Consider the following 14,043-nt stretch of genomic DNA (forward strand, 5'->3'; position numbering starts at 1 on the left):
ATTCCCAATCTTCCAGCCTGCCACTGGCCTTTGCAATATGACCTCAGTAAAGCACACCAAGGTAGCAATCATATTACTGAATTTTGCATGCAGTTTGAGGGAGAGAAGAATGGGTCCAAGACTAATATTTTAAACTTAAACAAGGGCAATTATGAGGGCATGAAAGCAGAGCTAGCAAAAAAGTGAACTGGCAGATTAGGCTAAGGGATAGGTCAATAGAGATGCTGCGGCAGATATTTAAAAGGATATTTCAGAATACACAGAATAGATACATTCCAATAAGAAAAATTCCAAGGGAAGGACCCACCATCCGTGGTTAATTAAAAAAGTTAATGATAGTATCAAACGAAGAAAAAGTATAAAATTGCGCAAAGATGGGTGACAGGTCAGAAGATTGGACCGAATATAAAAAAAAGCAAAGATTGACTAAAAGATTCATAAGGAGGGAAAAATTGGAGTACAAGAGAACTAGCTAGAAATATAAAAACAGATAGTAAGAGTTCCTACAGATGTTTAAAAAAAGAGTTAGCAAAGTTGGTTCTATAGAAAGTGAGTCTGCAGAATTAATAAGGAAAAATAAGGAGATGGCAGATGAATTGAACAGGCATTTTGTACTGGTCTTCACTATACAGAATACAAGTAACATTGCAGAAATAGCTGTAAATCAGGAAGTGAAAGGGAGGAACTCAAGAAAATTACAATCACTAGGGTAGTAGTACTGAGCAAATTGTTCGAGCTGTAGGCTGATCAGTCCCCAGGTCCTGATGGACTTCATCCTAGGATGTTAAAAGAAGTGGCTAGTGAGATAGTTGATGCGTTGGTTTTAATTTTCCAAAATTCCCTAGATTCAGGGAAGGTTCCGTTAGATTGGAAAATAGTGAATGTAACTCCTTTATTCAAAAAGAGAGGGAGACAGAAAGGAGGAAACTGCAGCCCTGTTCGCTTAACATCTGGCTTAGGGAAAATGTTAGAAGCTAAAGACGTTGTAGCAGGGCATTTAGAAAAATTCAAGGTAATCAAGAAGAGTCAACATGGTTTTGCGAAAGGGAAATAATATTTAACCAATTTATTGGAATTCTTTAGAGTAGTAACATGTGCTGTGGATAAAGGGGATGTATGTACTTAAATTTCCAGAAGGCATTTGATAAGATGCCACATCAAAAGGTTATTGCGGAGTATAAAGCTCATGGTGTTGGGGGCAACATATTGGCATGGATAGAAGATTGGCTACCTAACAGGAAAAAGAGTAGGTATAGAAGGGTCATTTTCTGGTTGGCAAGATGCAATGAGTGGTGTTCCACAGGGATCAGCACAGTGCTTCAACTTTTACAATTTATAAAAATGACTTGGATGAAGGGACCGAAGGTATGGTTGCTAAATTTGCTGATGACACAAAGATAGGTAGAAAAGTAAATTGTGAAGAGAACGTAAGGGGGCTACAAAGGGGTATAAAATAGGTTAAGTGAGGGCGCAAAGATTTGGAAAATGGAAAATGTTAAATTGTCCATTCTGGCAGGAATAATAAAAAAATTATCTAAATGGTGAGAAATCGCAGAGCTCTGAGATGCAGAGGGATCTGGGTATCCTTGTGCATGAATCACAAAAGGTTAGTATGCATGTACAGCAAGTAATCAGAAAAGTTAAAGAATTATATTGTTTATTGCGAAGGGAATAGAGTACAAAAGTAGGGAGGTAATGCTTCAGTGAGCCAGGGCATTGGTGAGACCACATCTGGAGTACCGTGTACAGCATTGGTCTCCTTATTTAAGGAAGGATGTAAATGTGTTGGAAGCAGTTCAGAGAAGGTTTACTAGACGAATACCTGGAATGGGCAGGTTGTCTTATGAGGAAAGGTTGCACAGGCTAGGCTTGTATCCACTGGAGATTAGAAGAGTAAGAGGCAACTTGATTGAAACACAAGATCCTCAGGGGTCTTGACAGGGTAGATGTGGAAAGAATGTTTCCCCTTGTGGGAGAATCTAGAACTAGGGGGTCACTGTTTAACAATAAGGGGTCCCCCATTTAAGAGAGTGATGAGGCAAATTTTTTTCTCTGAAGGTCGTGTGTCTTTGGAACTCTCTTCTGCTAAAGGCAGCGGAAGCAGTGTTCAAATATTTTTCAAGTAGAGATAGACAGATTCTTGATAAGCAAGGGGTTGAAAGGTTATCCGAGTTGGTGGGAAGTTGAGGTTACAATCGGATTAGCCATGATCGTACTGAATGGCAGAGCAGGCTCGAGGGGCAGAGTGGCCTACTCCAGCTCCCAATTTGTATGTTCGTAAGCTGTCACACTAATTTTAAACTGATACAGCTGAAGGAATTTTTAGTGCAATGCAGCATAAATTAAATCTAGCAGGATCTCCTGTCGGCTACAATAGGAAACATAAATGTACTACATGTACTAATAGCATTGTGCAATGAGAAAGTATTAATTAACAATCTAGTTGTGCGGGGGTCCCTTGCGGAGGAGCAAACATAGCATGATAGAATTCTTCATTAAGCTGGAGGGTCCTGAATCTAAATAAAGGAAACTACAAAGTAATGAGGCGCGAGTTAGCTATGGTAGATTGGGGAACTTTACTAAAAGGGCTAATAGTGGATAGGCAATGGATAATATTTAAAGAACGCATGCATGAACTACAACAATTATTCATTCCTGTCTGGCACAAAATAAAACTGGAAAGGTGGCTCAACCGTGGCTTACAAAATAAATTAGGGATGGTATTAGAGCCAAAGAGAAGGCATATAAAATTGCCAGAAAAAGCAGCAAGTCTGAGGATTGGGAGCAGTTTGGAATTCAGCAAAGGAGGACAAAGAGATTGATTAAGTGGGGGGAAATAGAGTATGAGAGCAAACTTGTGGGGAACATAAAAAACTGACTGTGAAAGCTTCTATTAATATGTGAAGAGAAAAAGATGAGTGAAGACAAATGTAGGTTCCTTACAGTCAGAAACGGAGGAAATTATAATGGGCAACAAAGAAATGGCAGATCAATAAAACACATACTTTGGTTGTGTCTTCACAAAGGAAGACACAAATAACCTCCCAGAAATGTTAGGCAACCAAGGGTCTAATGAGAGGGAGGAACTGAAGGAAATCAGTATTAGTAAAAAAAAAAAGTGCTAGGGAAATTAATGGGGTTAAAGGCTGACAAATCCCCAGGGACTGATAATCTACATCCCAGAAGTACTAAAGTAAGTGGCCCTGGAAATAGTGGATGCATTGGTGGTCATCTTCCAAAATTCTAGAGACTCTGGAGCAATTCCTACAGATTGGAGGGTGGAAAATGTAATCCCGCTATTTAAAAAGGGAGGGAGAAAAAAAAACAGGGAATTACAGACCAGCCAGCCTTACATCAGTAGTGGGGAAAATGCTAGAGTCTATTATAAAGGATGTGATAGCAGAACACCTGGAAAGCATAAATGGGATTGGGCAAAGTCAGCATGGGTTTATGAAAGGGAAATCATGCTTAACAAATCTACTGGAGTGTTTTGAGGATGCAACTAGCAGAATAGATAAGGGAGAACCAGTGGATGTGGTGTATTTGGATTTTCAGAAGGCTTTTGTTAAGGTCCCACATAAGAGATTAGTGTGCAAAATGAAAGCACATGGGATTGGGGGTAATATACTGGCATGGATTGAGAATTGGTTGACTGACAGGAAACCGAGAGTAGGAATAAACTGTTCTTCACCCCCACCCCCTCCCCACATCCCTGGAGTGGCAGGCAGTGACTAGTGGGGTAACACAGCAATCAGTGCTTGGGCCCCAGCTATTCACAATATATATTAATGACTTGGATGAGGGAACTAAATGTAACATTTCCAAGTTTGCAGGTGACACAAAGCTGGGGGAGACTGAGCTGTGAGGGGGATGCAAAGAGGCTCCAATGTGATTTGGACAAGTTGGGTGAGTGGGCAAATGCATGGCTGGTGCAGTGTAATGTGGATAAATGTGAAGTTATCCACTTTGGTTGTAAAAACAGAAAGGCAGATTATCTGAATGGTGATAGATTAGGAAAGGGGGAGGTGCAACGAGACCTGGGTGTCCTTGTATACCAATCGCTGAAAGCAAGCATTCAGGTGCAGCAAGCAGTTAGGAAGACAAATGGTCTGTTGACCTTCATTGCAAGAGGATTTGAGTACAGGAGCAAGGATGTCTTACTGCAGTTATACAGGACCTTGGTGAGACCACATCTGGAGTATTGTGTGCAGTTTCGGTCTCCTTATCTGAGGAAGGATGTTCCTGCCATGGAGGGAGTGCAAAGATGATTTGCTAGGCTGATTCCTGGGATGGCAAGTTTGACATATGAGGAGAGATTGGGTCGACTAGGCCTATATTCACTAGAGTTCAGAAGAATGAGAGGGGATCTCATAGAAACATATAAAATTCTAACAGGACTAGACAGACTAGATGCACGGAGGATGTTCCTGATGGCTGGGGAGTCCAGAACCAGGGGTCACAGTCTCAGGATATGGGGTATGCCATTTAGAACAGAGATGAGGAGAAATTTCTTCACTCAGAGGGTGGTGAACCTGTGGAATTCCCTACCGCAGAAGGCAGTGGAGGCCAAGTCATTAAATATATTCAAGAAGGAGATAGATATATTTCTTAATGCCAAAGGGATCAAGGGATATGGGGAGAAAGCAGAAACAGGGTATCGAATTGGACAATCAGCCATGATCTTTTTTGAATGGCAGAGTAGGCCCAAAGTGCCGAAAGGCCTACTCCTGCTCCTATTTTCTATGTTTCTAAAAAATATACTTTTTCCATCAGAACAGCTTTCCGTATTACTCCACTAATGTTCTGAACCAGTTTAGTGCTATGGTGGTGTTTCTATTCTGACCCTAAATAGGATCATAATGTGGACAGCAATACAGTGACCAGCTCAACATCAAATTCCCTGGGTCCCTCACAATATGTAATATATCATAAGGCTATGTTCCCAGACAGAAACCAGAATAAATCAGCAGCGTAAACAGAGCAAAATATTGCAAGTAGGTTTTGCTTCTTTGACCTACACAATAATAGCTTGCATTTATATAATACATTTGCCGTAGTAAAGGCGCTTCAAAGGAGAAAACATTTGACACTGAGCCACGAGACATTCAAACAGGTGACCAAATGTTTGTTCAAAGTAGGTTTTGAAGGAAATTGCCAAGTAAAAAAGTAGTTAAATAGCAGTACACATCTGGTCAACCTGAGCACTTTACGATACATTTACTGTATAACACTGTCACCAATTAACATTGACTTTGATGGTCACATATAACAGAGATCTTGGATCATAGCAATGTAAGAGAGATTTTTTGGACAGATGCTGCTGTAACACTCAGATGCTGCGACAGCCATGTTTTCTAGCCAGTTTGGAGCTTCCTTGGCTCTTGGAAAGCATAACAGCCAGAAATAAAGTTGCAAGCCATGATTTTGAAGAAAATGCAGACATATGCTTATCCTTTTTCTCTGCCATTTCCATTAGACTAACATGGCATTATTGATAGTTTGAGTTCACATATTTTACTGAATTCTACATTTAAGTAACAAAAAAAAAGGGCCCTCACCTACAAATCGTCCACCAGGTTTAATGACTTTGGTACTTCGACTACGGGTTTCCTCCTCTGCTTGAGTCATGCGTTCTCGTGTTAGCTGGTAAGAATCATTCGTTGCACATATTATAATTTTATCCTGTATGCTTCCAAAGCAGTCAAGTTCTGCAACTCCATTGCTAGAGAGAGGAAAAAAAGAGAGAAAAAAGGAGAATGTTAAATTCAGAAGCTGAAGTTAACTTCAAAGTTCCATCACCTTCATGACATCAACAAACTTGAGCTGTATTTGAACAAAAATTTATTAAAACTGGATATGTATGGCATATTTTAAAAAGGTACAAATGACCAGTATATATGCCTTTTATTCAATTTCCTAAAGGTTATAATTACTTACTCAAGGTTATTGTGCATTCAGAAACAGGTTATCTAAGAATTCGACAGCAACACTAGCAGCATGCTTTCAGCTGCAACAATCCATTTAGGGAGAGGGGCAGAACATTGTGATTTCAGAAAATAGGAGTTTAAAGACTATTAATTTTGGAGTTTCAGTTTATCCATCAATTGTGATCATCTTCAATTCCTCTTCCTCCTCCAAATGGATCAATAACATTAGTTGGAGGTCAGTACAGTTACATCAGTCTGTTAGGATATATTGTCCTCTATTTACTAATGTTACTAACAAAGTCAATATGGGTATAAAATGTGAGAACTTTATAGTTTGTCATTCATGCTGATGATTTTTTGTTAACACTAGCAAATGGAAAAATCCCTCGAAGCCTTTCAATCCTCTTTTGTGACCATCACATTGAGGGATGTCAGTGCTGAGCAATGGACTATTTTCCCCACTTGAGAACCACGTGAAACAATATTCCCTTTCTGCCAAAATCATATCCTCCACCACAGCCATACCCCCCTCCTCCTCCCCACCACAAACAAAAACAACTTGGCCAAGGAGCTTCTCATGAGTGTTATCATGTGAAATTTGAAATTGGGCCACAAGGCGATATTAGGGCAGATGGCCAAAAGTTGGATCAAAGCAGTAGGCTTCAGGGAGCATCAAAGGAGAAAAAGAGGGGTTCAAAAGCAGAAGGATTGAGAGGCAGCAAGGTTTAAGGAGGGAATTCTAGAGCTTAGGGCCTGGACAGCAGAAGGCACGACCGCCAATGATGAAGCAATTAAAATTGGGGGTGCCCAAGAGGCCAGAATTGGAGGAGCACATATCTGAGAGTTGTAGGGGTAGAGGAGATTACAGAGATAGGGAGGGGTTGGTCATGGAGGGATTTGAAGTTGGACAATGTTACAGAAATGGAAATAGGTGGAATTTTACCCCAAGATCATCCAATACTGTATTAGGATAATTCTTCCACTGTCTATTTTCCATGGTGGCCATACTTGTAGTAAGATGCGTTGTTAGTTCAACTCCAATTGGTTACAAATTTTGAACAGTTTATGCTGTGGACCTACATGTGCTGCAAAGTGGGTTGAAACCACCAAATTCATTTTGTATGAAACCCTTACAGTCAGCAGAGATACCAGCCAATCATCCCATCAGTCTGGGCTCAATTTCAAGCTAGACGCCAGAGGTGAAACATGTGTACTAACCTATTGTGCCAACCTTGTCTTCCAGACCATTACTATTTTAGTTTCTAGTTTAAAGCATCATTTAAAGTGCCAGCACTTGCCAATTTTTTCACAAATGTTTTACCAAACTAGGAGAAATGGTGGGGGGGGAAGCGAGAGAGAGAGTGTTCTTGGCTTCTCTTACTTATACCCATTTTTTTCTAGCAGAATTATAGGAATATCTGCATTTGAAATCATAAAATGAGATTGCATCAGCAAGATGAGGTTCTTGAAATGGTCCAAGTAATCAGAATTCTCAGTTTCTTGAAATCATGGAATACGATTTTAGCCTATAATACTTCACTCCCATTTTTTTTGTTGCAATCATTGACAATGATTTTAAAGATCTACCAAATTCACCACTTTCTACAAATTTCAACAACCTACCACACCATTCCTTTAGAATAAAAATACTGTCAAACTAATCCCCACTTGACTGCTTACATAAAATCAACCAGAATGCCAACAAACAATAATCTAACATTTAGATCAAACAGGTTGGCTTGGGCATTCTTTGATCAAGTTAGCTTGAATATACATGAAATGGGATACAGTGTATGTAGCATAAGTCTCTAAATGAGTCTTCTCACTTGAGTCATCCACTGAACTAAGAAATAAAAGCTGGTTTACAGTACCTGGAAATATACTGCTGGACACAGTCAAAGCTTCCCTGAGGATTATCTTTTCCAACATTAGATACATAAAAGTCAAAGTTACGTGCTTCTTTGTGGGCATCTGTTCTTGGAATCTTTATTAACTATGGAGAAAGGAAAATGAAAGCTAGCAATTTTTTTTTTTTAAAACCACAAAAATCAGATCTGAAGTAGGTTTTCCTTGGATAAATCAAACATACTTTTTCAGCAGTGTTTAGAAACCAATGCAACTTAAAAAATAAGTATATCTAGCAACATTTTCTCACGATCTGTTTAATGTTCTTCTATTGAGTTGTCATATGCAGCTTCCTGGCAATGGAATTTCCATTTCAGGAGAAAGTGCAAAGCGGAATACAGGTCACAGAAACATCAGTGTCCACAAGGAAGCATTTATTTTCTGCATTGATTATGCTGAAGCTTTTGATATGGTTAGCCAAGCGAAATGAGACGTTTTGTTTTCCCTGTAGAACCATAGACATTTAACCTGTTCCACCATTCTATTAGAACGTGGCTGACCTGTATCGCAACTCCATTTACCCACTTTTGTTCCATGTCCCTTACCCCAACAGAAATTCATCAAGCATAGTCGTGAAAGTTTCAATCAAGCCAGCATCCACAGCTTTTTGAGGGAGTTTTCCAGATTTTCACTACCCTTTGTTTGAAAAAGGGGATCTTGATTTCACTCGAATGGCCTAGCTCCAATTTTAATCTTCAGGATTTCCCCAGCAGGGGAAATAATTTCTATTTCTGACCCATCAAATTCTTAGCTTTTTAAAAACATTGATAGATCAACACAAAATTCTAAACTCAAAAGGTAACCAAGCCAACATTATGCAACCTGCCCATGAACTTTAATCCTTTCAGCCCCAAAATCATTCTGGTGAATCTGCACGGTATACTCTCCACACTTAATATCTTTGCTGAGCTAAAATGCCTGATAGGGTCTAACCAAGGCTCAGTAGAACGGAAGCATCATTTCCTCCCCATTGAGATTCCGGCCAAAACTATCAGCTCTTCTGGTTACTTTCTGTCCTTGTGCAATAGCTTTTGGTTATCCCCATCTCACTTAAAATATTCAATTTGGATCTGCAAAATCTGAATGGTCCCAGATCTGTCCCCCTCCTCGCTCCCCACCGCCCCAGAGAGATTCAACAGTAATCCTGACTTCTTATACCACCAAAAACCCAGTTACACCTCATTCAACGAGGCTCAATTTTGTCAGTGGTTTTTACAGCAAGAGTAGAGCATAAAAACTAAGCTCACATCAACTCAAGTGACTTCTAAGACCTCCATCAGTAAGGACTTCAACAGCAAACCTGTGAACGAACAGGGAATCACTAGCTCCACCATTCAATAAGTTCATGGTTAACTCTGCATGTGCAGACTCCAGAAGCTTGTGTTAGTTTCATAATGTAATGACAGCAAACATGGGCAGTTTCACCATCTTACAGTTGTAAAATCTGAGCCGTTTGATAGCCCTACCACATAGATAAGAAGCAATTTTATGTGCACATCAGTTTAGCTAGGTTTTGTTAGATAATTTTTGGGGCAAGGTCAAAGAGAATTGCTGCTTGTGAATTAATTGATGTTCTAGCATGGTACAGAGCAATTTGGTCAAATGACCTATCAGAGTCCGAAAACATCAAGACAACCTGCAGCAAAGCCAAAGAGCTACTCTAATCATAATAGATCTTTATACAAGACAAGGCAAAATTAGGAATTTTGGCCCCTGCAGGTTTACCCAACATTGACAAGAAAATCTGCTCACTAACCTAGTACTAGAACTGGGAATGTCACATCGGAGGGTTTCGATATAGTGTGTGATGTTATGATAGCTGCCAAAATGTTTGACATCTTAGAAGCCAAGACTTCTACTGACTGCAGGTGACCATATAGAGCAAACTTTTTAATTTATTCTTTCATGAGATGCGGGCATCGCTGGCAAGGAAAGCATTTGCTGCCCATCCCTAATTGCCCTTGAAATGGAGTGGCTTGCGAGGCCATTTCAGAAGGCAGTTAAGAGTCAACCACATTACGTACGAACATACATATGAAGACGCAAATTAGGAGGAGTGGGCCACTCAGCCCCTCGAGTCTGCTCTGCCATTCAATAAGTTCAAGGCTGAATTGATCACTCCACATGCCCGCCTACCCCCGATTACATTCCACCCCGTTGCTCATCAAGAATCTATCTACCTCTGCCTTAAAAATATTCAAAGACTCTGCTTCCATTGCCTTGTGAGGAAGAGAATTCCAAAGACGCACAACCCTCAGAAAATATTTCTCATCACTGTCTAACAATAAGGGGTCACCCATTTAAAACAGTGACCCCTAGTTCTAGATTCTCCCACAAGGGGCAACATCCTTTCCACATCCACCCTGTCAAGACTCCTCAGGATTTTAAATCTTTTAATCAAGTCACCTCTTACTCTTCTAAATTCCAGCGGATAAAGGCCTAGCCCGTCCAATCTTTCCTCATAAGTCAGCCTGCCCATTCCAGGTATTAGTCTAGTCAACCTTCTCTGAACTGCTCCCAAAACATTTACATCCTTCCTTAAATAAGGAGACCAATACTTTACACAGTACTCCAGATGTGGTCTCACCAATGCAGTGTATAGCTGAATCATAACCTCCCTACTTGTGTATTCAATTCCCTTTGCAATAAATTATAACATTCTATTAGCTTTCCCAATTACTTGCTGTACTTGCATACTAACCTTTTGTGATTCATGCACAAGGACACCCTGATCCCTCTGCATCTCAGAGCTCTGCAATGTCTCACCATTTAGATAATGCTTCTTTTTTGTTCTTCCTGCCAAAATGGACAATTTCACATTTTCCCACATTATACTCCATTTTCCAGGTCTTTGCCCACTCACTTAACTTATCTATATCTCTTTGTAGCCTCATGTCCTCTTCACAAAATACTTTCCTATCTATCTTCATATCAGCAAATTTAGCAACCATACCTTCGGTCCCTTCAGCTAAGTCATTTATATCAATTGTAAAAAATTGAGGCCCCAGCACAGATCCCTGTGGCACACCACTTGTTACATCTTGCCAACCAGAAAATGACACATTTATGCCATCTTTGTTTCCTGTTAGCTAGCCAATCTTCTATGGATGCCAATGTTACCCCTACACCATGAGCTTTTTTTTTTTCACAACGTCCTTTGATTTGGCACCTTATGAAAAGGCCTTCTGGAAATTTAAGTACAATACATCCATCAGTTCCCCTTCATCCACAGCACATATAACTCCCTCGAAGAACTCCAATAAATTGGTTAAACATGATCTCCCTTTCACAAAACCATGCTGACTCTGCCTGATTGCAGTGCTGTGGGTCTGGAGTCACATGTAGTCCAGACCAGGTAAGGATGTCAGATTTCCTTCCCGAAAGGACATTAGTGAACCAGATGGGTTTTTAAATGACAATCGATGATAGTTTCACAGCACCATTACTGAGACTAGCTTCCTATTACAGATTTTTTTTTTTTAATTAAATTTAAATTCCATCAGCTGCCATGGTGGGATTTGAACCGGTGTCCCCATGGCATTAGCCTGGGCTCTGGATTACCACTACACCATCATCTCCCTGAGCCAATTGCTGGCAGAAGGAATAGGGAGAGATAATATATACTTAATGGCACAGTTCTAAAGAGTGTGCAGGAACAGAGGGACCTGGTGGTGCATGTGCATCAATGTTTGAAGGTGGCAGGACACATTGAGAAAATGGATAGCAAAGCATATGGCATCTTGGACTTCATAAACAGAGGCAGTGAGCAAAAAAGCAGCGAGGTTATGCTGAAATTTTATGAAGTTCTGGTTAAGCCCCAACTGGCGATATTGCATCCAGTTCTGGTCACCACACTTTAGGTGGTGATCCTGGAGAGGGTGCAGAGGAGATTTACCAGAATGGTTCCATGGATGGGGGATTTTAGTTACAAGGTTAGGTTGGAAAAGCTGGGGTTGTTCTCCTTAGAGCAAAGATGATTAAGGGGAGATTTAACAGAGGTGTTCAAGATTATGGCAGGCATAGATAAGTTAGACAAGGGAAAAACTGTTCCCATTAACTAGGACTAGGGGACACAGACTGAAGGTTTTGGGCAAGAGATGCTGGGGGAAATGTGACAAGAACGTTTTTTTACGCAGCGGAATGGAATTCGTTGCCAACGAGGTTGGTGAAAGCAGAGACAATGATTTCAAAAGGAAATTGGATGGCCACTTGAAGGAAATAAACTTGCAGGGCGACAGGGATCAGGTAGGGAAGTGGGACTGACTAGATTGCACCGTGGAAAGCTGGCACGGACTTGATGGGCCGGATAGCCTCCTTCTCTGCCATAAACGACTACAACCCCCATCGCTTCCCGTTCAAGCGCAGGAGATCCAACACCTGACCTTTTACCTCCTCCCATCCCACCGTTAAAGGCCCCAAACAATCCTTCCAAGTGAAACAGCTATACACTTGTATGTCTTTCAATTAAGTATACTGTATTCGCTGCTCACTCTTCTACACTGGGGACACCAAACACCAATTGGGTGACCGCCTTGCAGTACACCTTTATTCAGTCCATAAGTATGGCCGAGTTTCCAGTCACCTGTCATTTTAATTCTCACTCCCACTCCAATCTCTTCGTCCTCGCCCTCCTACATTGATCCAATGTGGCTCAATGCAAGCTCAAGTAACAGCACCTCACATTTCCACGTAGCACCCTAACAGCCTTCCAGACTCAACATTGAGTTCAACAAATTCAAATTATGACCTCAGCCCCCATTTCTTTTGGACATCAACTGTTGATGTCTCTACTTTTCCCATTTACACATCCTTCGTTCCTTTACTTGTCCCATTAATGTTTCCTTTTGCTTTGCACCATCATCCTTTTTGTCATGCCTTCCACGACATTAGTGCTTACCTTTTGGTCTTTCCCCCACTCCCCCTTTCCCTGCTTCTGTAATTGCTTAAAACATGTTACAGAACTAACTTTTTCCAGTTTTACCACCAGGTCATCAACCTGAAATGGAAACACAGGAGGAGTAGGTCATTCGGCCTTTCGAGCCTGCTCCGCCATTCAATACGATCATGGCTGATCATCCAAACTCAGTAACCAGTTCCCGCTTTCTCCCCTTATCCTTTGATCCCTTTAGCCCCAAGAACTATATCTAACTCTTTTTTGAATATATTTAATGATTTGGCCTCAACTGCTTTCTGCGGTAGAGAATTCCACAGGTTCACCACACTCTGGGTGAAGAAATTTCTCCTCATCTCAATCCTAAATGGCTTACCCCTTATCCTTAGACTGTGACCCCTGGTCCTGGACTCCCCCGCCATCGGGAACATCTTTCCTGCATATATCCAGTCCTGTTAGAATTTTGTAGGTTTCTATGAGATCCCCTCTCATTCTTCTAAACTCTAGCGAATACAAGCCTAATCGACCCAATCTCTTCATATGTCAGTCCCGCCATCCCAGGAATCAGTCTGGTGAACCTTCGCTGCACTCCCTCAAGATCATCCTTCCTCAGATAGGGAGACCAAAACTGCACACAATACTCCAGATGTGGTCTCACCAAGGCCTTGTATAAGTGCAGCAAGACATCCTTGCTCCTGTACTCGAATCCTCTCGCGATGAAGGCCAACATACCATTTGCCTTAACTGCCTGCTGCACCTGCATGCTTAGTCAGCGACTGGTGCACAAGGATACCCAGGTCTCGCTGCACCTCCCTCTTCCACAATCCATTGCCGTTCAGATAATAATCTGCCTGTTTTTGCCACCAAAGTGGATAACCTCATGTTTATCCACATTATACTGCATCTGCCATGTATTTGCCCACTCATTCAGCCTGTCCAAATCACACTGGAGCTTCTCTGCATCCTCCTTACAGCTCACACTCCCACCCAGCTTTGATATATTACATTTAATTCCCTCATCTAGATCATTAATATATATTGTGAATAGCTGAGGTCCTAGCACTGATCCCTGCGGTACCCCACTCGTCACTGCCTACTACTCAGAAAAAGACCCGTTTATTCCTACTCTTTGTTTACTGTCTGCCAACCAGTTCTCTATCCATGTCAGTACCTTACCCCCAATCTCATGTGCTTTAATTTTGCACACTAATCTCTTGTGTGGGACCTTATCAAAAGCCTTCTGAAAGTCCAAATACACCACATACACTGGTTCTCCCTCATCTATTCTACTAGTTACATCTTCAAAAAATTCCAGTAGTT

The 14,043-nt window shown here is 41.1% G+C and overlaps 1 protein-coding gene across 4 annotated transcripts in view; it reads right to left on the bottom strand.

Moving 5' to 3' along the window:
- Positions 1-14,043, bottom strand: part of ell2 (elongation factor for RNA polymerase II 2) — a 214,071-nt gene that overhangs the window by 146,466 nt on the left and 53,562 nt on the right. For all 4 annotated transcript variants that reach the window (XR_010974870.1, XM_068029729.1, XM_068029730.1 and 1 more), the window contains exons 3-4: positions 7,799-7,920; positions 5,559-5,722 (exon numbers count right to left, since the gene is read on the bottom strand). Coding sequence is in view for 3 of the 4 variants with exons in the window: in XM_068029729.1 (XP_067885830.1) it covers positions 5,559-5,722; positions 7,799-7,920 (286 nt within the window). In the remaining variant the exon portion in view is untranslated. The remainder of the gene's footprint in view (positions 1-5,558; positions 5,723-7,798; positions 7,921-14,043) is intronic.

The sequence above is a fragment of the Heterodontus francisci genome, chromosome 4 (genome assembly GCF_036365525.1).
Source record: "Heterodontus francisci isolate sHetFra1 chromosome 4, sHetFra1.hap1, whole genome shotgun sequence".
NCBI classification, from domain to species: domain Eukaryota; kingdom Metazoa; phylum Chordata; class Chondrichthyes; order Heterodontiformes; family Heterodontidae; genus Heterodontus; species Heterodontus francisci.